Source organism: Trachemys scripta, chromosome 7 (assembly GCF_013100865.1).
Source record: "Trachemys scripta elegans isolate TJP31775 chromosome 7, CAS_Tse_1.0, whole genome shotgun sequence".
Classification (NCBI taxonomy): Eukaryota; Metazoa; Chordata; order Testudines; family Emydidae; genus Trachemys; species Trachemys scripta.
The window spans coordinates 12,493,251-12,516,088 of NC_048304.1; the positions used below are offsets into that span (position 1 = coordinate 12,493,251).

The 22,838-nt window shown below is 39.7% G+C and overlaps 1 protein-coding gene across 10 annotated transcripts in view; it reads left to right on the forward strand.

Moving 5' to 3' along the window:
* The window catches only part of CHL1 (cell adhesion molecule L1 like), a 194,848-nt gene that overhangs the window by 114,749 nt on the left and 57,261 nt on the right, over positions 1–22,838 (forward strand). For 9 of the 10 annotated variants that reach the window (XR_004646402.1, XR_004646403.1, XM_034775324.1 and 6 more), the window contains 6 exons: positions 1,916–2,021; positions 3,924–4,114; positions 13,474–13,596; positions 14,997–15,167; positions 18,322–18,369; positions 21,435–21,555. Coding sequence is in view for 8 of the 10 variants with exons in the window: in XM_034775324.1 (XP_034631215.1) it covers positions 1,916–2,021; positions 3,924–4,114; positions 13,474–13,596; positions 14,997–15,167; positions 18,322–18,369; positions 21,435–21,555 (760 nt within the window). In the remaining 2 variants the exon portion in view is untranslated. The remainder of the gene's footprint in view (positions 1–1,915; positions 2,022–3,923; positions 4,115–13,473; positions 13,597–14,996; positions 15,168–18,321; positions 18,370–21,434; positions 21,556–22,838) is intronic. The other variant, XM_034775326.1, reaches the window with a different exon arrangement.

Sequence of the window (22,838 nt, forward strand, 5' to 3'; positions counted from 1 at the left end):
CCTTTTGGGGATCTGTGCCTCAGACACTGAAGCCAGGAGGGTCCTATAAGTAGTTTCAAAACATGTTAGGGCTCAGCTATAAATTTAAGGCTCTGGCCCTCTTTAGGGCACACCCCTGCTTTCCCCCCAGGCCCCAGCAAGAACTCTGAGTGACCCCATGCCTCCCAGGCAGCAATCCCATCTTCAATGGAAAATGCACTTGCTTGGAGTTTCAGCATACACTCCCTTCTGTAGCTAGCTAGCTCTACATACCAGTGCACGGAGGCAGTACCCTCCTTCCTTCGTAAGCGGCTAGCCCCAGTGGATAGCCAGGAGCAGTCTTGGCACTCAGCTGTGTACAAGATTGCATTTGTAGCCAAGGATGGGACAGGTTCCTTGTGCAGTCACCTAAACATAAGCACCAACTCTGGGGAACCATCTGTCCCTTAATTTATTTGAATGAAGCATTTTATATTTTAATAAAAAGGAATTATGTCTGAATGTTTATAAGCTAGTGGGAAAGGGTGGACAGAGTAGAGATGTAAGGGGTTCGACACGATATGTGCAGCAAGATACTACATTTTGTTTGAGCTTTGAGCTTCATAGCCTGGTCGACTTAAAAGTGAAACCAGAGAACATGTTAATTTTCTTTCTTGTTGTGTATAACAACCAATGTGATGATCTGTTATCCCAGTTTACACTGCAGAGCACAATCTCTGTTGTGTGTCTCTTACTCAACACTTTCATTCCCATAGAAGTCAGTGAAACATCATTGATTTCCTGTATGCATAGTAACGATGCATATTCATGCCACAGATGAATGAAAACAATATGTATCCATAATGAACCCAACAATTTACCATGTAGTGTATCTATGTGTAGTTTAAAACATGCCAGGTTATTAATTTAATCTCCTTCTTAAACTTGGTAAATTCAGGCAAACATGAAACATTAATGCTCTAGCAAGCAATGTGTAGGTATTGACTGACTTCTATGGGAATATTTCTATTGTGAGTGATAGCTCATCATTTCTGATTGCAATAAAATATATGTAATATTAATGGCTATGTTCAGAAATGTCACTAATGAAATGGACGGCATGCTCTGAGAAGTGTATAATCATCCATATTCCATTTTATTTAAACTCACATGTATGTTGCACATATTTGATTTATCTGAGGATTCGCCACCTGCTTGACTCATTAGGAGTGAGGGGGGAAAGTATTTTCTTCTAGTCACCTGGCTTTAAAAAAAATCGCTCACAAACTCTCATAAAACAAATCAGAGCTCAGTACAGTCATGAGCATTAGAAAGTTAGCCTCCACATTTGTTATCTTTAGCTTATGTTGGAAGAGACTGTGGTCTCTATTATGACTCTATGAGCCGGAGTCATGCAGGGACGGAGAAGCAGGAACACCGGCTATGTTGCGACTTTCTTGATGCATTGTGTTTTCAGACTGGAGAACAAGTTATGATGTTGTAGAGGGGAGAACATAGGAATGGCAGAGCAGAATTTCTTCTGCTCATGCAGCTCCCATCACTATTCTACAGGAGTCTGATCCAAAGCCCATTGAGATCAATGGAAAAAGACTAAATGACTTTAGTGGACTTTAGATCAGGCTCCAGTGAAGATCAATGCCTGAGGAGGGTAGGACAAGAGCCATATAATTACTCCATCCCATTTTACTCCCTCCATGTCATGGAGTTCTGCAGCCAAGTGCTTTCCAACCTCCCTTTTGGTGCTGAGACACTTGAAGTCCTGACTTCAGGATGCTGACAGTGTTTTTATCATTAGGAGAATATGTATAAAAGTGCATCTGAAATGTTTGCTGGGATAATGTAATGGGGTCTGGCAACCTTGAGCTCTTTAAATAATCTGAACTGTGTTTAGTTCTGTTTGAATAGCTCTTGATCTAATCAAATGTCCTCTGTTCAGTTGCACAGGTTCCAACAATTACAGAGCAATCCATGACCCAAGTTGCATACCCTTTTGATGAAGACTTCACAATTAAATGTGAAGCTAAAGGAAATCCACAACCCATGTAAGTGTTTCTTTAAACTAGAGGCGTAATCAAAAGTTTGTTTTCCTTTTCTACCTTTTAACTATTGCCTAAACATTGTTCTTACTTGGCAGGAAAAGGGAAAATTGATGCACACTAATCTGCTCAGAATCTGGAGGATAAATTAAGCTTTGTGTTCCCCATTAGACCACCCAACTTTTGTTGCTTGCTCTCTTCCACTCACTCCATGAATAGGGATTAACATGCCTTTTCCTGTTTGGAAATGTTTCATTTCTCAAGTATGTGCTAAATTTACCCCCAGGTTCACACAAGGCTGACTCAGGAGTATTACAAGAGTTCTGAGGTGTGTAATGGCAATCCAAGGGTACCAGCTGTCAACTTGCTTTTCACACTGCTTAGCCTCCTCTCCCCCATGAAAATACCAAACTCATTAAACCACGTGCCAAGTAGTCACATTTACATTTAATTTGATATTTTGTATGTGCCTAATATCACAACAGTTTTCTCAAATATAAGCGCAGGATAATATTTTGCATCCAATATTTTTAATATAAATTTATGGGGTGGGGGGTTGTAATAAAATACTCTGTGAAATTTTACCAGTCAGGTTGTTTGTTCAATATGGATTAAATAATTTATTAACTAGCTGGAGCTCTGTGTATGTGTGATTGTGGCTGTAGAGTTTTGACATGCATTACTCCACAAAGTGAGCAAAGTTTAAAACTTGGTGGTTTTTTGTATTTTTTTGTAAATATTACTGTTATTTTTATATTAAATAAGACAGTCATTTTCAAGATGGCTCTGATTGGAGCTGTGCAGTAAGTTAACAACTAACTTGCCCTGTTTCATGTTTTGTTACTAACTGAAAGGTCATCCTAGGTTCACTGTTGCCAAGGTTTCCTAACATTCTGAATAGGATAGGTCAGAAAACAGAATGTCCATTCACTAAGACATTCTGACATTTGATTGCTCATTCTGAATGGGAGTAAAAAGTCAATTTCCCACAAAATAAAATTCAATTTTTTTTTTATTTGGGACCATCAAAACTTTTTGTTTCAATAATATAAAAAATAGTATAGAATTTATATAGATATATCTCTACACATAATATTATATAAAAGTCTAAATGAAACATTTCATTTTGTTAAGATAAGTGTTTAGTTTCCACTTTAGAATTTCAATTAGTTCTTAACACTATTGAAACAAAACGAGAAAGTTGAGAGCCAACAATTTCTTCAAAATCAACGTGTTCCTGCAAAATGTCCAATAAAACTGCATTTTCCAATGAAAAACTGTTCAATTGGAAATTTTTCGACCAGCTCTACTTCTGAATGCACCTGGTCCAGTTTCAAACCAGATGGATTGAGTTATGGGTAAATAAGGTAGGTAAAGTTATGGGTTTGTGTCAAAATCACACCCAAATTGAGGTTTGTGTCAAAATCAAAGGCCACTTAAAACATCTCATGTTTATGTGCCAAACCAAGGGAAACTCAGTGGATTCAACTAAATTTTTCAAATCTACACAAGCCAGAACCAGTGAAATTGTTTGCTTGCATGGACCCCTCCCAACGAACAGCACCAAGTTTCTCATAGCTCTGGTTCTAATCCAAATTCTGTAGTTCCTTTCATTGTGGCAAGTATTTTGAGACTGTGACTTTCATTTATTGTCCTTGCCTTCAGCCCGGATTAATATTTTTGTGTCACAGTCAGTTATCTCAAAGTAGCGTGCTCAATAGGAGAGCTGTGCCCCATAGCTAACATTAGCTACATTTCTCTTGGGGCCTGTTCCAGCACCATAAAAGTCAAAGGGAATTTTGCCATTCACTGTAATGAGTTAGGATTGGGTCCTTGATTACCATTATGCTTGTACTATAGCGCATTATTTTCCAAGTCCTTATGTTTAATGTTTGTATTACCTTTCAGTTTTAATTGGACTAAAGATGAGAAACCATTCGATCTACTATCCGACCCCAGGATAATTGCATCCAAAAATTCAGGAACATTTGTGATCCAAAATCAGGGGATCATAGCTGATTTTCAAGGGAAATATCGTTGTTATGCTTCAAATGAACTGGGAACTGCCATGTCAGAAGAAATTGAAATAATAGTTCCAAGTAAGTTTCTCAAATGAAATGCTGTGTTTCTTTTTGTTGATAAATGGCATAGTCAATTGCTTGACCATACTTTGGTTGATTATTTCTTCATGAAATATACTCGAGACCAGATAACCAATGTCAGTCAGGTTTATTAATATGGTATAGGAGAAAGGTTTGATATGATACTAGTCTCCAAAGAACAGCCCTGTGCAGTGATGTTACATTCACCTTACCCAGAAAGTGTGCACCCCAAGTTACATATTTCAGCTGATATAATTTATATGATTTTATAAATTACATATTTCTTTACACGTCACTAAAATCCATCTCATCAGTTTGTTACAGTTCCCTAACCTGTTTTTCTGTTCCTTTGTTGTTTTTGTTTTGGATATTAGCATTCCAGTTACTAATCTGTGAAGGTATAGCCCTAGCTTGTACTAAGACATAGAATAGATGTATCTTGATTTTGACAAGTTTCCTAGCTGGTTGTGCCAAATGCTTACTTCAGCAAATACAAGGTGTTATTGGGTACTTAGCATAAGTAAACAGGATTATGGTGCAGGCTAGTTTTGCCTACATCACTGTTACAATACTTGTGATTAATGTTGGTGGTGCTTAATGCATGCATGTATGTATGTATAGCCAGCATATATTAGTCAAAATTTTAATGAAGGGAGATAATATTAGATGCTATCTCAGTATAACGGTGAAGGTTGTTGTCATATATGGCATGCTATGATATTTATTTATTCTAGTGGGTATGGTGATATCAGCCTAAAAAGTGAAACTGAAAGCTATAGTTATTAATTTTCAGAATGTCATATATTTCTCCTAATGTTCTCCATATCTCTTAGGGAGCCCTAAGAAACCGTCAAGGTTTTTCTCTGTTTAACCACAATATCCTCAAGAAATGTTCTAGAAATTACCATCCTCCTAACCAAGAATTCCTGTGGAGCTGTTTGCCACACTTGTGAGTCAGTTTGACAGGCCCTTGCAATGCAGCATTCTGACGTTTTAAAGCGTTGTCATCATGTTGGGTCCAAGCACCACCATGTTGCAACTTAATGACATTGTGTCAAACCATTAGCCTCTTGAGATGTAATGTCCCAATGGGATGACTTTTCACGGGCCTCAGAACTGATTTCAGACTTTTTGAATAGTGAGTCACTTCAAAAAAAACACCTATGATCTGGGAATCCCGATGTGGTAGTCTAGCATATCCCTAGCTACTTCGTAATCACTCCAACCACTTGCTATTGAGTGGTATGAGGCACTTCTGTCCCCCCTCTCCCCACCACTGACTCACTAAGTTTGTTCCTCAGCATTCCCGGCTCCTGTTTGCTAGGAATTATTTACCAAATCTGAGTAAGTAGCATGGAAGTTCAAGATATTACCACTGAACCATCAGTACCTTCTAAGTTTTCTAGTACAAATACTAAAGAACATCCCAAAAACAATTTAATTTAAAAGGAACTGGATAAATTATGTACATATTTTCACAGCTATATTAATTTGGAGAGCATTTATTATTCACTGATACTTGCTGAATACAATTCATCATGCTTTATCTCTAGAGAATAAGCCAGCAAGGCTGTTAGTACAGGCTTTTTTAATGGCATCCTCAGGAGAATTGAGTGTTCGGTGGCAGAAAATGATTTGCTTTGACTTGACTATTATTTCTCTACTGAGGCTATGAAAATAAACAACTCTTTAATGCCTTTTCTTTTCATTTTTCATAAAAGTCATAGCAGTTTTTTTGTTCTGTGTTTAAAACAGCAGTTTTGGTCATTCAGTGCCACCAGTCATAGTACTTTGCATTTCTATAGCTTCCTGCTATCAAAGGACCCCAAAGCACTTGACAGACAAAGGTCCTGCTGAGATCTGCATGTGATGGAGGCCCTCCACGTGCTGATTTCAGCCTTTGCCACGGAAGGGAGTGGTCACCTATCTCCTTGGCAGTATTTCTGGCCATTTGCGTGCAGAGGTAGCAGACAATAGGGAACATGCAGCATTCTTCTACCAGCCCTGTAGAAAAGTTTATGCGGCCTCTTTCTGTGCCATGCGCCATCTCCTGAGAAGTGATCTAAAGGCATCTATAAATAGGGGAAAGCCTGGCAACATGGCTTCATTAGAGCTGTGCGGTCACAGAAGCTTAAAAGAGTCTGAGAAGGAGACCCAGAGAGTCCACATAAACTGTTCTGTATTGGGACAGACCCCCCAAGATACACAGGGAGCAGAACCTCTTGATCTTTCTGTGGGGAGAAAACATTTATTTCTCTCTGTCTCGATCTCTATCTATCTCTGGTTTTATACTACTGCCTTTACCCATAGTACCTTCTGCATAAAATCAGAAACAACAGTGAAGTCCTTGGTGAACTTTATGGAGTCTGTGGAACTTCTTCCTTTTCAGGGAGATTCTTTCCTGATTAAATACTCTGAAATGAAATCCATGAGAGGAGTCTCCCAGGGTTTTCTTTTTTACTGACCAGCTTTTATGGATATATATATTTTTTTTTCTTGGAAGGTGTGCTGTATACACTAACTAGCCAGTTAAGCCTCATAACACCCTGGCCACAAAGGTCAGGTGTGTATAGATAGGAATCACTTCACTCATCACTAAATTGCAGCTGCCTGTAGGGGTGTAACTCATCAGCGCTGCACAACAGTTTGACTCGAAATTGTATTTTCAGTTGAACTGAACTGAATGTCATGGTATGAGTTAAAATGACCTAGTCATTACTGGAGGGGACACAGTAGTTGTTTAATGTCACCCAACAGTTTTGGGCAGGGTGAAAAGAGCAACATTGCCATTCAAAGCTCTAGGCAGAACACAATTATTCACTTTGGAATCTGGCCAGGGCACTGGGGTTGATACCACTACTCATAAGAAAAGTGCCGGGGGCCCTTTAATTTCCCAAAATGGTGAGAACGTCAGTTTTATGTCCCTTCTAAAGTATGTCACCTCCAGCAGTACGAAGTCTTCTGATATTCTGGTGATCCACTGACCCTGATTCCAAAAGAAGAGGTACTTAAATATACAAAAAAAAAAAAAAAGAACACTTTCCTTAGTCAATGCCTGTTTCTTGAATTTTGGAATGTGTAGTTGAGGCAGGACATGTGAATAGCTTGATATGTGCTGGACAAGACTTCTGTCATTGCAATAAGGGTGCTCATATTAGAAGTAGATTTCGATTCCCTTTATTGTATTGAACTGAATTGACCAAGAACTGTGGCAGAATCTCAATGCATCTTTATCTAAGCATATGTGTATGTTTCGTGTCCATACACAATTAAGTGAAAAAACAAGAATTGCGGATTACTATATAGTGCGACACATTAAATGCCATAATAAGACAAAGATGCAGACAACAACCACTGTACTACTGAACTTAGAATTCTGTTACTTTAATTATTGAATGTGCCCAATGTCAGAAGGAGAAATTGAATTCGGACTAGAAATTTAAACCTTGTGTTTAACTGATCACAAGGTAACACCACCTCGTTGGTGAAATGTACACAACATCCACTTACAGTATATTTATGGTTACTTTCCTTAAAACACTTAAAACTACAGGATAAAAGCATAGCATGAAAATAAATTAACCAAGAAATAAATTCACTGACAGTGTCTCACATTATTGATTGCACAGTCCACCTAGAAGGCAAAGCCTGTATCTAAAATTTGAAAAGGCATACTGAATTCTGTAGTGAAGAGACCAAAAGGATTCTTGAGTTGAGCTAAAATAACAATTAGCATTAAGGCACTTGGCAAAGGTGAATGATCAATATTATCCTCATTTTACAGATGAGAAAACAGAGTGGCTAAGTAATGGAGCAAAGTCACACAGCAGGTTGTGCACGAGCTGGGAATAGAACCCAGTTCTGTTGGTCACCCAATTTACCAACTAATTCACTGTGATTATTTTGACCATCCCTGAGTCATTTATGGGGATAAATGCCCTTCTTCTTGGGAAAGGGTAATAGCGAAAACCTTGTAGGCAAGGGCTGGCATCTACCCCATAGTAAGATGCCTTCCTAGATTGACAGCCAGCCATTACATTAGTCAGTTTAGTGTGGAAATTAGAAATCATTCCATAAATTAGCAGAATCATCCTTTGTAAACAGTTCAAGGACTGTAATGAGAATTACTAATTTAACTCCAAACTGCACAAGCCAGAACTGAAATTGATACACTGAGACAGATCTCAGGCTGTGTCCAAACTGTGCTCAGCACAGTGCAGCACAGGAAGTTATAAGTCACATTTATGTACTTCTGGTTTGCCGGCCATGGGGTTGATCCCTGGCATAAAGAAGATCAACCTTAGGGCTGCTCTACTTACTGCTGATTATCAATGGCCAAGGAATTCTCTGGGTATTGGGGATAGCCAGGGAATAGAGATCTCCTGGCCATTGTCCCTTTAGCAGTTCTTATTCAAGACTGGGCAACAACAGTGTGTGTGTGCTCTCTCTCTGTCTCTCGCCAGTCTGCTGGTGCAAAGTGGGTATAAACCTGGTGGAGTCGGCCAGTGAATGAATCCTTCTATGCAGGTATATGAATCGGCCAATGAATGAGCCCTTCTGTGCAGGGAATATATAAAACCATATACCTGCATAGAAAGACTCATTCACTGGCTGAATTGCATCTGAGAATCTCCTCAGTGCATGCTTCTCCAGCACAGCTTCCCAGTGCTAACTTCAAATGCAAAAAAACCCAAACACATTCTCTCTCTCTCTCTCTCTCTCTCTCTCACACACACACACACACACACACACACACACACACACAAAAAACAGTGGGCCTTTTCTGATTCTCTTCTCACTTACACTGGTGTAAATCCACAAAGTCAATGGAGTGATAACTATGTACAACCAGTGTAAGAGTGTAGAACAGGCACCTTAATTACATCCTTCTCTAAACAGAGTTTAGACTAAAGCTGATAACAAACAGTTACACTGAGAATTTGTCTACACCATGGAGCCTATGTCAGTACAGCTATGCCAGTATAGCCCCTAGTTTAGACAGCACCAGCACCAACAGAAGAGAGTGTGTGTGTGTATTGGAATGCCACCACCCTGAACAACATTACCCAAGTCGACAGAAGAACTCTTCTGTCAACATAGCTGCTCCGACGCTGGGGATTTTTGCAGCATATCTATGTCACTAGGGATTTTGGCTTTTTCACACCCCTGACCAATGAAACTATGCTGACATATCATTAAGTTCAGGCTAAGCATGAGTAAATCTGGACTAATCCCACTAAAGTTTAGAGTGTAGTGAAGTGACCTACGTAACTTCAGGTTTATACCAGTGAAACAGAACAGATTCAGGCCCAGGATCTATACTAAAAACACTCATTAGTTTTAGCATAAGATTCCTCCTCATTTTTCGCTGAGATTTTGAATTTTCTGAACATAGGAAAATAGGAGAAGGGATTCACAAGACATTTGCTGAATGTTTCCTCTCCCCTGCCCCATTTATCAGTGGTATTTCAAAACATTCAACTCTAATCTTGAGTTTTCCAGTAGCGTATGGTCATTAAATCACAAGTCACTTTTGGGATTGGCTATGTCCAGGTTCACGACAGTGAGAGAGCAACAATCTGTCACTGCTTGGGTCACCATCAGTTTCAAGCAGAAAACTTGGGCACAGAAAATGTTGATCCTTATGTGTCTCAGTTTAATAACACTGTGGTATTAGAGAACTCAAGATATTACTTCGCAGGAATTAAAATGTGGCATGAGGAACCGTTCCCAAGACAGTTCTGAGTGTGTTATATATCACAGTGTGCTTTGGGAAATGTTTCCATAAGAGCCAGAATACAGGTGGACAATTTTTCATCTTGTGGCTCTTTTTTTTTTCTCCTGCCAATGGATTGTCTGAGCCATGATAGGATCCACCTGCTGGCATTTCAACAGGTCATTCTGAGGCCCATTATACAAGCTTGTTCTCCCCCTGTGTAATGAAAATGTGAGATGGAGTACCTTGAGCTATGAATGATTGTCTGGCCCTGCTCTTTATGTCCGTGTGTAGGCTGTTGCCTGTAATATCGACATGACCTTTTTGGTATATGTCATGGCAAACAGATTGATTGATTTCCAATTTCACATCATCCATTTGCCGTATGCAATTTCAAAATCTATCATCAAGCAGTACGTCTTGCATAGAGCTCAGAACCACTTACCAGCTTAGCTCAATTATTATAAATTCTGTGATCAGCCACAAATTGGTAGCAATCGTTTACATAATATCCAAGAATTAAAATGATGAATACTGCAAAAAAGTTACACACCTATATGCACTTAGGAGTGATATCACACAGCCAGTTCTTAAGATAATGTTATGCTCAAAAGTGCTGGTGGCTGCCTAGATCATGGAGTTGGTTGGGTTGATGGGTGTACTAAGCAACTTCTATTCAGGCTAACTGTGGGAACCATTCAATACCCGGAAACCAATGCCCAGGGTCTGCACCAGCAAGGCAAGCCTAGGCAGTGGACTAAAGCTGATAACAAACACAAGGGCAGGACAGTGACTGAGGTAGGGTTGTGCATGTGTGCATGCTCCAGACAGAAAAGCTCTGATAGTGTGTCCCTGAGAAACAGATAAAAAAGAGATCTTCTGGGTTAAGTGCTGGCTGAAAGAGACTTGGAACGGTGAGCCAAGAAGCTATCTCCTGTTGTTTTCTTCTGGTGGCAGGATTACATCAAAGAAATAACTGACTATCAACAGTTTCTCTTAATAAAAACAACCCACAGTGTTCCAAACTTGAGTAGCTGGTTGGGTCACAAAGGAGTAACAATATTATCAGCTTTTTTGGTTTTTAATAACTCCCAGAACACAGAATGTAGGAGAATTTCACCTTCCAGCTGATTAGACAGCGTGGAGAATTAGCAAGAGAATCAATTGGAAGCTGACCTAAATTCCAACCTAATCTGTTTACCTGGCAGGTTGACTCAGGAACTGGAATTGTCACTGGGTGTACCTTACAGGATTTAAGGAGTGAAGAAGCTATTGGAAGGAAGATAGCTGTAGTATTCTCTCTATTAGGGTGACCAGATGTCCCGATTTTATAGGGAGAGTCCCGATTTTTGGGTCTTTTTTTTATATAGGCTCCTATTCCCCCCCACCCCCTGTCCCGATTTTTCACACTTGCTGTCTGGTCACCCTACTCTCTATTGTCTTTCATGAAGTGGGTGAGATTCATGGGATCTCCATTTTATTGCTTGTTAGGGAGCCCTACTCTGTTTATAAACTGGAGATTTTAAAAATTGTTAATCTCTCTGCCAATAGAAGATTGGTAGATATAATTTCTCATGATCCATGGTAGGTGTGAGAACATTCCTTCCATTTTCTCTTATGACAGAGTAATGCCTTCCCTTAGGCCAGTGATATCCATACACAATTCTTACTCAAGCAATGAACACCATGTTGTAATTGTTCCAGTTCAGACTAGCTAGTGTTACCACAGAAGGAAATTTAAGAAGAAACTGTAACTCGGAAACACTTCTCAGAGTCACAACATGTCCGTTCTGCTGGCATACATGTTGTAGGGAGGTGGCCCCGCACAGGAGCGGCGCCAGGGTTTTTGCTGCCCTAGGCGGCAGCGCTCCTCCTCTGAGCATTCGGCGGCAGGAGTCCTTCCGCTCCGCGTCTTCGAGGCACTTCAGTGGCGGGTCCCGGAGTGAGTGAAGGACCCGCCGCTGAATTTCCGCTGAAGACCCGGAGCGGAAGGATCCCCCCGCTGCCGAATTTCCGCTGAGGGCAGCAAAATGCCTCCCTCCAAATCCTGCCGCCTTAGGCGACCGCCTAGGGTTGCCTAGTGGAAGCGCCAGCCCTGGCCCTGCATAACCCACACACATCTCTCCCCTAATCCCTCCCAGCTACTTACTCAGAGTGGGACAGGAAGTATCAGGCATACAGCCTCTGTTTTCTCCTCTGCATCCAAACTTAAGATGCAAGTAGGTCCTGTATCCTGCTTCATCATGGAACTACATAGACCACAGTCTCAATCTATCTCGTAATATTTGTATGCAAAATCCCCAATAATCATTCAGTTCCTTAACTGTAACCTACAGTTGGATCTGGGCCAGATCCTCAGATGGTGTAAATGGAGTATACTGTTTTACATCAGCTGAGGATCTGGCACAGATGAGCTTTGACATTTAAACGTGTTATAATACGCAGTTGCATTGCACTGGAGTTCACATTAATAACTGGTATGCAAAGCTGGCACTTTTTAGTATTTTCCTTTGGCTCTTGATGTTTCATTCTTAAAACTATTGCTTAATTATGTATTGAACTGACAGCATTGCACCTTGCACCAGTTTTAACTTGCCTCAAATGTAAGCAGGATTCAGTGCCTGCCCTGAAATAGTCTCAACTTGGTTTGCTTAAAGAGTGGTTACATTTAACAAATGAATTTGTTTGTTGCCTTGTGGCTTCTCTATGCTCATTCCAGGATAAAATCTTGCTCACCCTGCTTGTGGATGTAGCACCAGTGCCTTCAATGGTGGTGTTCACATGAGGCTGGCAAACAAGATAGAGTCCTTTGCTTCTGTTTGCACCTGGCTGGTTTGCAGCTGGGCAGGTGGCTGTTCCCGTCCTTTATACACAGTCCTTGCGGGTTTCCATTGACTTCAGTGAATTTTGGTAATTGAATCAGGTCCTAAACTATTGGTTCAACTGGTCTATATTTAAGAACCAGGTCCATTAGCCTTTGTGCATGTGAGTCAAAAGGACTGCTTCAATGTACAAGGATAGCAAGATCAGACCCTAAAGATTATGTAGGGTCAGTCTGCAGCTGTGCCACAGCAAAGCTTGCACACCTGAGGTGGGGGGGAAGCAAAGATCATCCTAAGCTACCTTTCTACCTTTTCTAATTCTGGGGCTGACTGAGCACCAAGCCAGCCCCTGGCTCAAGTTATAGCAGCTGCCTAAAGGCTGCTCTAAGTTGCATTGCCTTACAGTTCCCTGGGAGCCATTATGCCAGCTAGGATCATCAAACCACAGTCCTGCTCTTGCTAGCCTCCTGCATACCCCCGGAGTAGTGGATGATAGAGGAGAAATGTGTACTAAGATGGGTTGATGTAGAGTCATACATGCAGATTTTATGCCAGACTTCCCCTTAACATCACCATTACTTTGCTTTCCGTTACACCAATTCCTTTGTTCTTTGTGTACTACAAACTCTTTTGCTGGGATCTTGTCATCTTACTCTTTTTTTCAAAAAAATGCGTAGCCACTTTTTGCTTTTATGCACATAATAATAGTACTTAATGCAGAGAACAAAAGGAAGGATATGGGGTAGATGTGCTGTTTGTATAAAAGGGGGCTAAGGATAAGAAAATGAAGGAAACTGTTTGTTTGTTTTTTGTCATAGGTGTACCAAAATTCCCAAAAGAAAAGATTGAGCCAATTGAGGTAGAGTATGGTGATGCTGTGGTTTTGCACTGTAATCCTCCCAGAGGAATTCCACCTTTGCATATCTATTGGATGAATATTGGTAAGTAACATTTGATGACACAACACATAACAGGCCTTTCTTAAAATGCCTGTCCAAGATCAGTTTCATGACAAATTCATAACTGATGAAAATTATAAGTGTAAGCACTAAGGACAAATATATGGGTGGCATTGTAGGCAACCCAGTAAAAGCCTTTATTTAATGTGCAAGAGCAATCAAAAGCACAAGCAATATTGTAAGGATGGAAATTCAGACCCAATGAAGTAACTGGCAAAAGTCCAGTGAGTTTTTAAAGAATGGGATATAAATCAATATTTAAAATGTTATAATGCCATTACATAAATCAAAGGTATACCCTCAATATGAATATTTTGTTTAGTTCTGGTCACTCCATCTCAAAAAAGGATATAGCAGAGGGATTTAAGAGATAGGTAACAAGAATGGTTAGACACATGGAAAGCTACTGGGAATAATGGTACAGAAAGGTGAATCAGGTCATCTTCTGCACCTTTCATAATATATATACAATGAAACTGGAAGGCAAACATTAAAGTTGATGAAATAAAATACTTTTTAACATAACACATACTTAACCTGTGAAACTCATTGCCACAAGATAACACTGAATGCAAGAGCTCAGCAGGGTTTTAGAAAGGGCTAGACACACACAGATAATCAGAACATTCAGTTACAGTAAAGTGGATAAAATATACCAATAGTATAAACCATCCTGCTTCAGAAGGCAAGCCAACCATTAATTGACAAGATTACGAATAACCTTTCTCTATTGTCCGGTTATGGCATAATTGGCTATTTTGGGGGATTCTGTCATCTTCTTTAAATGTCTAGGGTGAAATCTTGGCCACATAGAAATCAATGGCAAACTCCCATTGACTTTGGTGGGACTGAGATTTCACCCTTAGGATTTATCACTATCAGAGACAGGATTCCAGACTAGATCGATAGACAACTGCTCTCATTCCACATTTGGCTGGTTTGACAATGAGCCAACAAAACCTTTGCAAGTCTAGGAGTTACATACTATAAGGTGTACTTACAGGGAAGATAAGTTTGGGTTCTGCACAGTGGAAACCTAGAAATCAAGGCATCCGTGGCAGTGCTGCAAGTCTTTGTAGCTCTGAAACTTGCTGGGATTTTCACTGCATCATCCCCTAGTAATTACAGAATTAAAGTACAGGAACAAAACTGACTTTCCAGAGAATTCATGCTGTTTCTGAGAAAGTTTACTTAGGTTCTTGTTTCATAAACTCCCATTCCCATGGCTGTAAAAGGACACAGAGATTATGATTATGTTGCACCTCTTTCCTCTTTTGCATCAAAGTTCCATTCTGCACCTGAAAGCAAACACAAGACAGGAAGTGTAAATTGAGGGATGGCTAGATATTATTACCATATTATAATTATTTTTTTCTTGCTAGATTTACAACACATTCCACAAGATGAAAGGGTCTCCATGAGCCTTAAGGGAGATCTGTACTTTGCAAATGTGGAAGAAAATGACAGTCGAAGCGATTATTGTTGCTTTGCAGCATTTCCCAGGCTGCGGACAATCGTTCAGAAAATGCCAATGACATTGATGGTTACACGTAGTAAGTCTTTTAAAAATTGTTTTAACTCCCCGTTGTCACTGAATGAAAAAGTGTGCCATGTGTCTAACATGATTCTCTCTGAAGAAAATACATGTTAATATGCTTATTCCTATATTATAAGCCTTGCTCTGAGAGCTAGATCCAACCGATAAAAAGCTTCTGCAGATGCTGGGCTGCAAAAGCGCTATTGTCTTCCTCCTGTTCTCCACAACTACGAAATCTAATCACGATGCATCAGGGAAATCAACTCCCTTCTCAGCCACTGAGTGGATCATTAGGCATTCCGTACTGCCTCTTCCCCCGAGCCTGGGTTTGCCTGAATATGGCAATCGGGCTCTGGAGAATGACATTAGGGAGCTGCAGTTAACATGATCAGGGAGTACTCCAGGTGTCCTATTATGCAGCAAGGTTCTTGTTTGGCTGACTGGATATTAGAGCACTTCAAAATGGCCATAACCTAGAGTTCTTGGTTTGTACCTGACAAGTCTGTTCCTGAGCTCAGCCATGGAGAGCCAATGGTACCATTTGCCTTCACTTCTATTAATAGTAATCAGAATATAACAGTAGTGCCCAAGCACCAGCCAAGGATGGTGCCCCACTGTGAGAGGAACTGAACAAACAATAGAAGATTATCCCTGCCCACTTTTGATAGGTGCCCAAGAGAAGGTAGAAATCAACAGAAGTCATGACTGGTCCCTCTGTCTCTGAATGCACAAAATCACCTGTCACTTAGAAAAAAGCCTCACAAACCCCATTATGTTGTAAGTTACAAAAGCATCAACTTTCATAATCTTGGGGAGCACTGGGTGTCAATACTTTCCCAGTCACAGGAAATGTACTCCTACTCTAGAGCAAGAGGAAAACTTGTTTGCATGGCTGCCTCTAGTAAGAAGTAAAAAGCATGGAGGAATTGAGCATAATATGGCATGAAAGGAGCTTTGCATTTCCTGACTGAAAGGGCAAATAGGAGACATGGAGCTGTTCGTTTTCTGAGTCATGGCCATTGTAGCTACCCAGTTTTTGGCAGATGAAAAGAACACCAGATACGTCAAATCTTTTCAGTTTCCAAAAATGAGAAAAAGGTAGTTTCAGGTACTATGCCTGCATGTGAGTTCAAACCAAACAACAAAGGAAACAAAGTGACTCTATATACAGAATGTACAGGAAACAGTGAGATTGTGCTTTTGAAAGAAGCCAAACAAACAAACAAACAAAAAGAAAATCAGAGATAATATGGTAGGCCACGTTCTCAGGTTGGGGTAATCAAAGCTTCATTGAACTCAGTGGAGTTATGACAGTTTACACTAGCTGGAGAGCTTTCCCATTTTGCTTGACTCATTCCATTGCAGTAATTTTAAGTGTCACTTGCAAGAATAAATATGTTAAAAATCAATTGAGAATATATATTATTTTAGTCTGGCTTTGTCACCCTTCTGGTTTCAATAATATCTGACTTTTGGGGATTTATGTTTCCTAAAAAAAATCAGGGATATTTTCTTCCCAATCGAAAAACCTCAATATTTAACTTACAAGCCATATATTTTCTTGCTGGGGCAAAAAGATAAATAATTAATAACACTAAATTCATATACCTTAATACTTGGTTAATCCATCTTGAGGCCTCAGCTGGAGTACTGTGTCTAGTTCTGGGTGCCATATTTGAAGAATGGTGTGGACAAATTAGAGTCCACGTGAGCAACAAAAATGATAAAAGGTTTAGAAAACCTGAACGATGAGGAAAATTAAAAATAAACTCTAGGCATGTTAAGTCCCGAGAAAAGAAGACTGAGGGGGGACTTGATAACAGTGTTCAAATATGTTAAGGGCTTTTATAAAGAAGATAGTGATAATTTTTTCTCCATATCCACTAACCGTAGGACAAGTAGTAATCAGCTTAATCTGAAGCACAGGAGACTTAAATTAGATATTAGGGAAAACTCTCTAACTGAAATGATAGTTAAGTACTGAAATAGGCTTCCAATGGAGGTTGTAAAATCCCTGTCATTGGAGGTTTTGAATAATAAGTAAGAGAAAAACCTGTAAGGGATGGTGTAGGTCAGTGGGGGTACGCAGAGGTCTTCCACGGGTACATCAACCCATCTAGATATTTGCTTAGTTTTAAAACAGGCTACATAAAAAGCACTAATGAAGTCAGTAGAAACTAAAATTTCATACAGACAATGACTTGTTTATACTGCTCTATGTACTATACACTGAAATGTAACTGCAGTATTTATATTCCAATTGTTTTATTTTATAATAATATGGTAAAAATGAGAAAGGAACCAATTTTTCAGAAATAGTGTGCTGTGACGCTTTTGTATTTTTATGTCTGATTTTAGAAACAAGTAGTTTTAAAATTAGATGAAATTTGGGGGGTACGCAAGACAAATCAGACTCCTGAAAGGGGTAAAGTTTGGAAAGGTTGAGAGCCACTGATCTAAGTATACTTGATCCTGCCTCAGCAACGGGGGCTGCACTAAATGACCTTTCATGGTCCCTTCCGAACCTACTTTTCTATGATTTATGATGCTAAGTTTTAGGATATTAATTGTAAGTAAAATATCAGAAGTAAATATTGTATTCTATAGATGTTTAAATGTCTCCAGTCACACACACATTGGAGGACTTCATCCTGCAGGCTTTGGAACACCCTGGCCTCAGGGCAGTAAACCACTTAAGTACATGCACGTTACTGTTGAAGTCAATGGGATTATGTATGTACTTAAAGTGAAGCACATGCCTAAGTGCTGTGAGGGATCGGGGCCAGAGTGCCCCTACTGAGGCATTGTGTCTGAGACCAAGAAGAAGCAGATAAATAACAAAGGAGAAAAGATTAAGGATAGACTCTTTTAATGAATGCTAGGAACCTACCAATCTTATTCGACATAACTCTGATAAAATCACTTTTTAGTGAATCTTTTCCTGAGTTTTACATCTTTTTAATGCTTTCTTTATACATATAGAAATTCATTGTCTGTGTTGATTTGCATTATATTCTTTTGGTGATTTTATATAAAATATATTTACATTTCCTTTAAGGAAGTATTTTGTGTAGGTTTCTTTTGTTTGGTTGACGTTTTGTTTGTTTTGACCTTTTTAACCTATATCAACTATTCCGTTTGCATTTGGTTTTCATTTTTGTTTATTTCAGTTAAACATACTAATGACTCAAGCTCACCTAATGCTGCTGTTACTAAGGGTGAGTTGAATGTACCTGTTTGTTTCTTTGCCTTTGAATTCACGAGAATACTTAAGAGCCACTTAATGTGTTGGGTAATTAGAAATTTTAGTAAAATGAATTATTCTATCAATTTAGATGAAATACTGTGACTGCTTAGGAAAAACTTTTAACATGCTTGCTGGGTATAAGCAGCACATGGATCAATATTGACTCCGTCTTTACTATCTTGACTGAGGTCTGAAGGATTTTTCACATTACTGCATCTCTCTTCCGTGTGAAATAAAGGGCTCAGAGAAGTGGTCCTGACAAATAGAAACTGTTTTTTAGAATAGGCAGTTTTGCTGATCAAGAAAGTGATTTTAAGCTAGATGAAAAAAAAAACATGAAGGAATTATATGACCATCTAGTGTTAGAATATGCTGTGATGTTTAATGTAACAATAGCAGAAAATATGGATAGGATTGATAAGGGTGTGTAGCTAACAGAATATATCTGGATTCTCAACCCAAATACTAGAGTTTGTTGGAAGATTTTAGATGAAAGTTTTCTATTGGAAAATGCTGTTTTGACAAAACTGAACATTTTCACAAAATGGATTGATTTTGAGGAAATTTTGTTTCTTTTTTTTAAAGAAAAAGCTATTAAAATGTTTAGATGTCCTGTTTTGATATTTTTGGATCTAGAAGTTTTGATTTTTCTTTATGTATCATAAGCTTTTTTTATTAAATTTACTTTATTTTTTTCATATTGAATCATAAAGGGTCAATATTAAAAAAAGGGGTTGAGTTTAGTGAAACAAAATGTTTCAAGTGACTCAAAATGATATTTTTGCGAGGTATTTCATTTTGTGAAAAAATTCAAAATTATGGTTTTTTGTTCCAATTCGGGTACAAAACAAAAACTTTTCATGAGAAGGAAAATCTATATTCCACCCAGTTCTACCAAATACCTTATTTTTCGCCAAACATGGTTAACAAGAGAGAATATATTTTAAAATTAAGTCCATCATTTCCAAAACTAACTAGTGATTTTGAGTGCCTCAGTTTCTGGAGTGCCCAACTAAGAGGGCACTGAGAGGGACTTGATTTTTCAGAAGACTAATGCTGAACAATTTCTGAAAATCAGGCCATTTTCACGTGTCTCATGCTGTACACTCAAGAGTGCTATTCATGTCTAAAAATCTAAGTATATGTGGGTGAACATTTGTGTACAGCATATGTACTCACTGGTATGTAGTGCACACTGTACAAAGAGACCCAAAGCAATTAAAGAAGGGGAGAAAAAAACTGGCTTGTAAGATAGAAATGATCTATTACCAAATTATCAGTAAATCACTTTTCTTGAAGAATCAGTAAATATTTGAATGACATATTGGCTATTAATTTTTACTGAATAGCCGTTTAACGATATACATTGTTAAAACGTATTGTCAAAGAAACAATTGATTTTTTGTTGGCAGTCTAGAGTAAATGGTTATCTGAAACCCAGTACAATAAAAAGGAGTTTTGTTATGAACAGTGGCTTGTTTCCAAGCTGTATTCCCAAATGCATTCTTGAGTTATTGTAAATTCTGCAACTGTAGAGGGAAGGAGAATTCTAAGTTGCTGGCAAAGGAGAAAAGATATGATATCAGCTGAGATTTAGAAGACAATGTAAAGTTAGTGAAGGGGAAAGGTATTAGGAAGACTGTTCCAGATGGCAAGAACAGACAAGGAAAGACTCATTCACCACCGTTGGTCAGAGTGTGTGGGCGAGGGGAGAAATAGGGAAGCAGAGAGGAGGCAAGTACTAACTGAGCAGGCAAGAGAATAGAAAAATGGTCCATGAGAGGGGCTGGAGCAAATCCGCCGTAGAGTTTTTTCAAGGCATGGCAGGAAATTCTGAACTGGTTCTTAAAATTGACTGGGAACTAGGGAGGTTGTTTGAGGATGAGGCACACTTCTTAGGGCATGTGAGGTGGGAAGCCGAAATCTTCTTAGGCTATCACCTGGAGAGATGGGACTTGGATCTTAGTTTGGAGGGATTAGAAGAGATTTCAGCAGAGTTGAATCAGAGCATCTGGCCCAGCCAGCCTGTCACCCGGCTTCTCCCCAGCTTCCAAAAACTCGCTGCCACACCCAGTCTTCTCTAGGATGGGTTAGCCTCTTACCGTAGGCAAGTAAAACAACAGAGAACAGCCTTTTAACTCTTCTTTTCTCTCAGGCTTCCGAGTCACCTCTCAGAGGCGTCTCTGGTGCTTCTGTCCTGGCAGCATCCCAGTTCTAGTCAGCTCTGCTTCCCTGAGCCCTGAGACCCTTCCAGGGACCAATCACAGGAGTTAGCTGCACTCAACAATGGTTTTCCTTCCTTTCCCTAGGCATGGCCTGTCTCAGTCGTTCCCTTCCATCTCCCATTTCCTCCCCTCTGGTAACACTTAATAGGCACAGGGATAGCCCAGACCCCTTTAATTGGCTGGATTGGGCTTACCTGCTCTGACCCAGGGGAGTTGGGCCCAGTTCTACTCAGAGGGACCAGCTCCCCTGTAACACACCCCTTCACCCTACCATTTGGGAGTCATACTGGTGCAGCTGCAACTCTGGCCCTTTTAAGAGTGCCATATCCCAACCAACATCGTCTGCAACCAGCTCTTGTGCCAACATAATTCAGGCCCCCTGCACATCTTCTGGGTTGGTTTGCCTCTTTCAGACATCAACAGTAGCAACCAGAGAGAGAATGCCCCACTGTTGTATGACTCTAGCCTAAGCCATTGCCCACCCCTGGATGGAAAAGAACTACTCATGAGAGTAAAGTTGTGTATCTCTTTAAGGGTTTGCAGGTTCAGGGCTCCGGTTTTGAGGGAGAGAAGTTTCTAATTTTATTCCTGTCACTATAGTTGTGTTTTGAATGTAAGTAAAAAAACAGAGCTGTAGGTAGGTCCTTTAGAAAAATACCACAAATATAAAGAAAATGAATGAATGAATATTCCAGAAATCTTCTGACCAAAGCAATATTTTTAGCACTGGTTAGAGGGTACAGAATGATTCAGGGGCATATGTTATCACCTTACTGCACAAGGTCTGATCCTTTTCTTTTCTCCTTTTTAGCTAATTTCATCAAGGAAAGAAAACCCAAAATACTGATACCACCTGAATCTTCTGGTAGCAGCTCATCAGTTACTGTCATCAAAGGGGGAGTTCTACTGCTTGAATGCATTGCTGAAGGGCTGTGAGTACTGCACCCACTTAACCTGAAATAAAGTTAGAGTAAATGGAAGCACTTTAATAATTCTCCAACAAAGTATATAATTTTACACCAAATCTTCATGCAGTTTCTCTTTAAATAAATTGTACTTTTTGAAAACTGGCATAGAGTTACGATGGAGAAAGTTTCCTGTTGGAGAGTGAATAGTGTACAGGTTATAGACAAGTATAACTAAAGAATCAGCATTTACCATAGTAACTGGCATATCACAGTTATTTATCCATCCTGTGATCACTGATTTTGCAGATATTCCAGTATGGTGACCACTGAAAATCATTATTCTTTTTTGAGTGCATTAGGAATTGATTCAACTTCCACAGTTTGGACTCCAATAAAAAACAACCTGTTTTTCTTTTCTAGCTTGGCCAGTTCAGAGTATTGTTTAAGTATCAATAAATTCCTGAGCTTTTCCACCTTCAATGAGATTTCAATTTCTTGAGCACCATCGTACAAGGATTCATGCCTTCCATGATGCCCGTTCAGAAACAAACCCAACAACAGAGTAAAAGACTGGGGGCATTTGACATATCTGGCTTCAAGACTAAGCTTGATAAGTTTATGGAGGGGATGGTATGATGGGATAGCCTAATTTTGGCAATTAATTGGTTTTTGACTATTAGCAGGTAAATATGCCCAATGGTCTGTGATGGGATGTTAAATGGGGTGGGATCTGAGTTACTACAGAGAATTCCTTCTTGGGGGTCTGGCTGGTGAGTCTTGCCCACATGCTCAGGATTTAGCTGATTGCCATATTTGGGGTCGGGAAGGAATTTTCCTCCAGGGCAGATTGGCAGAGGCCCTGGGGGTTTTTCGCCTTCCTCTGCAGCGTGGGGCACGGGTCACTTGCTGGTGAATTCTCTGCACCTTGAAGTCTTTAAACCACAATTTTAAGACTTCAATAGCTCAGCATAGGACAGGGGTTTGATACAGGAGTGGGTGGGTGGGTGAGATTCTGTGGCCTGAGTTGTGCAGGAGGTCAGACTAGTATTAGTACTAGTACTAGTATTAGTATTGGTAATACCATAGTGCCAAGGAGCCCTAGTCCTGGCCCAATAGTACCCCATTGTGCTTGTACAAAAAGACCATTCCTGCCCCCAAATAATTTATAGTCTAAGACAAGATGCAACAAATAGATACAGACAGGCAGGGGTATGTATGTCTTATTGCCATTAGTGCAGGATGGAAAATGAGTGGGAAATGGGACAGTCTAAGCAGACATGATTGAAGTGCAATCCTCATGATGATGA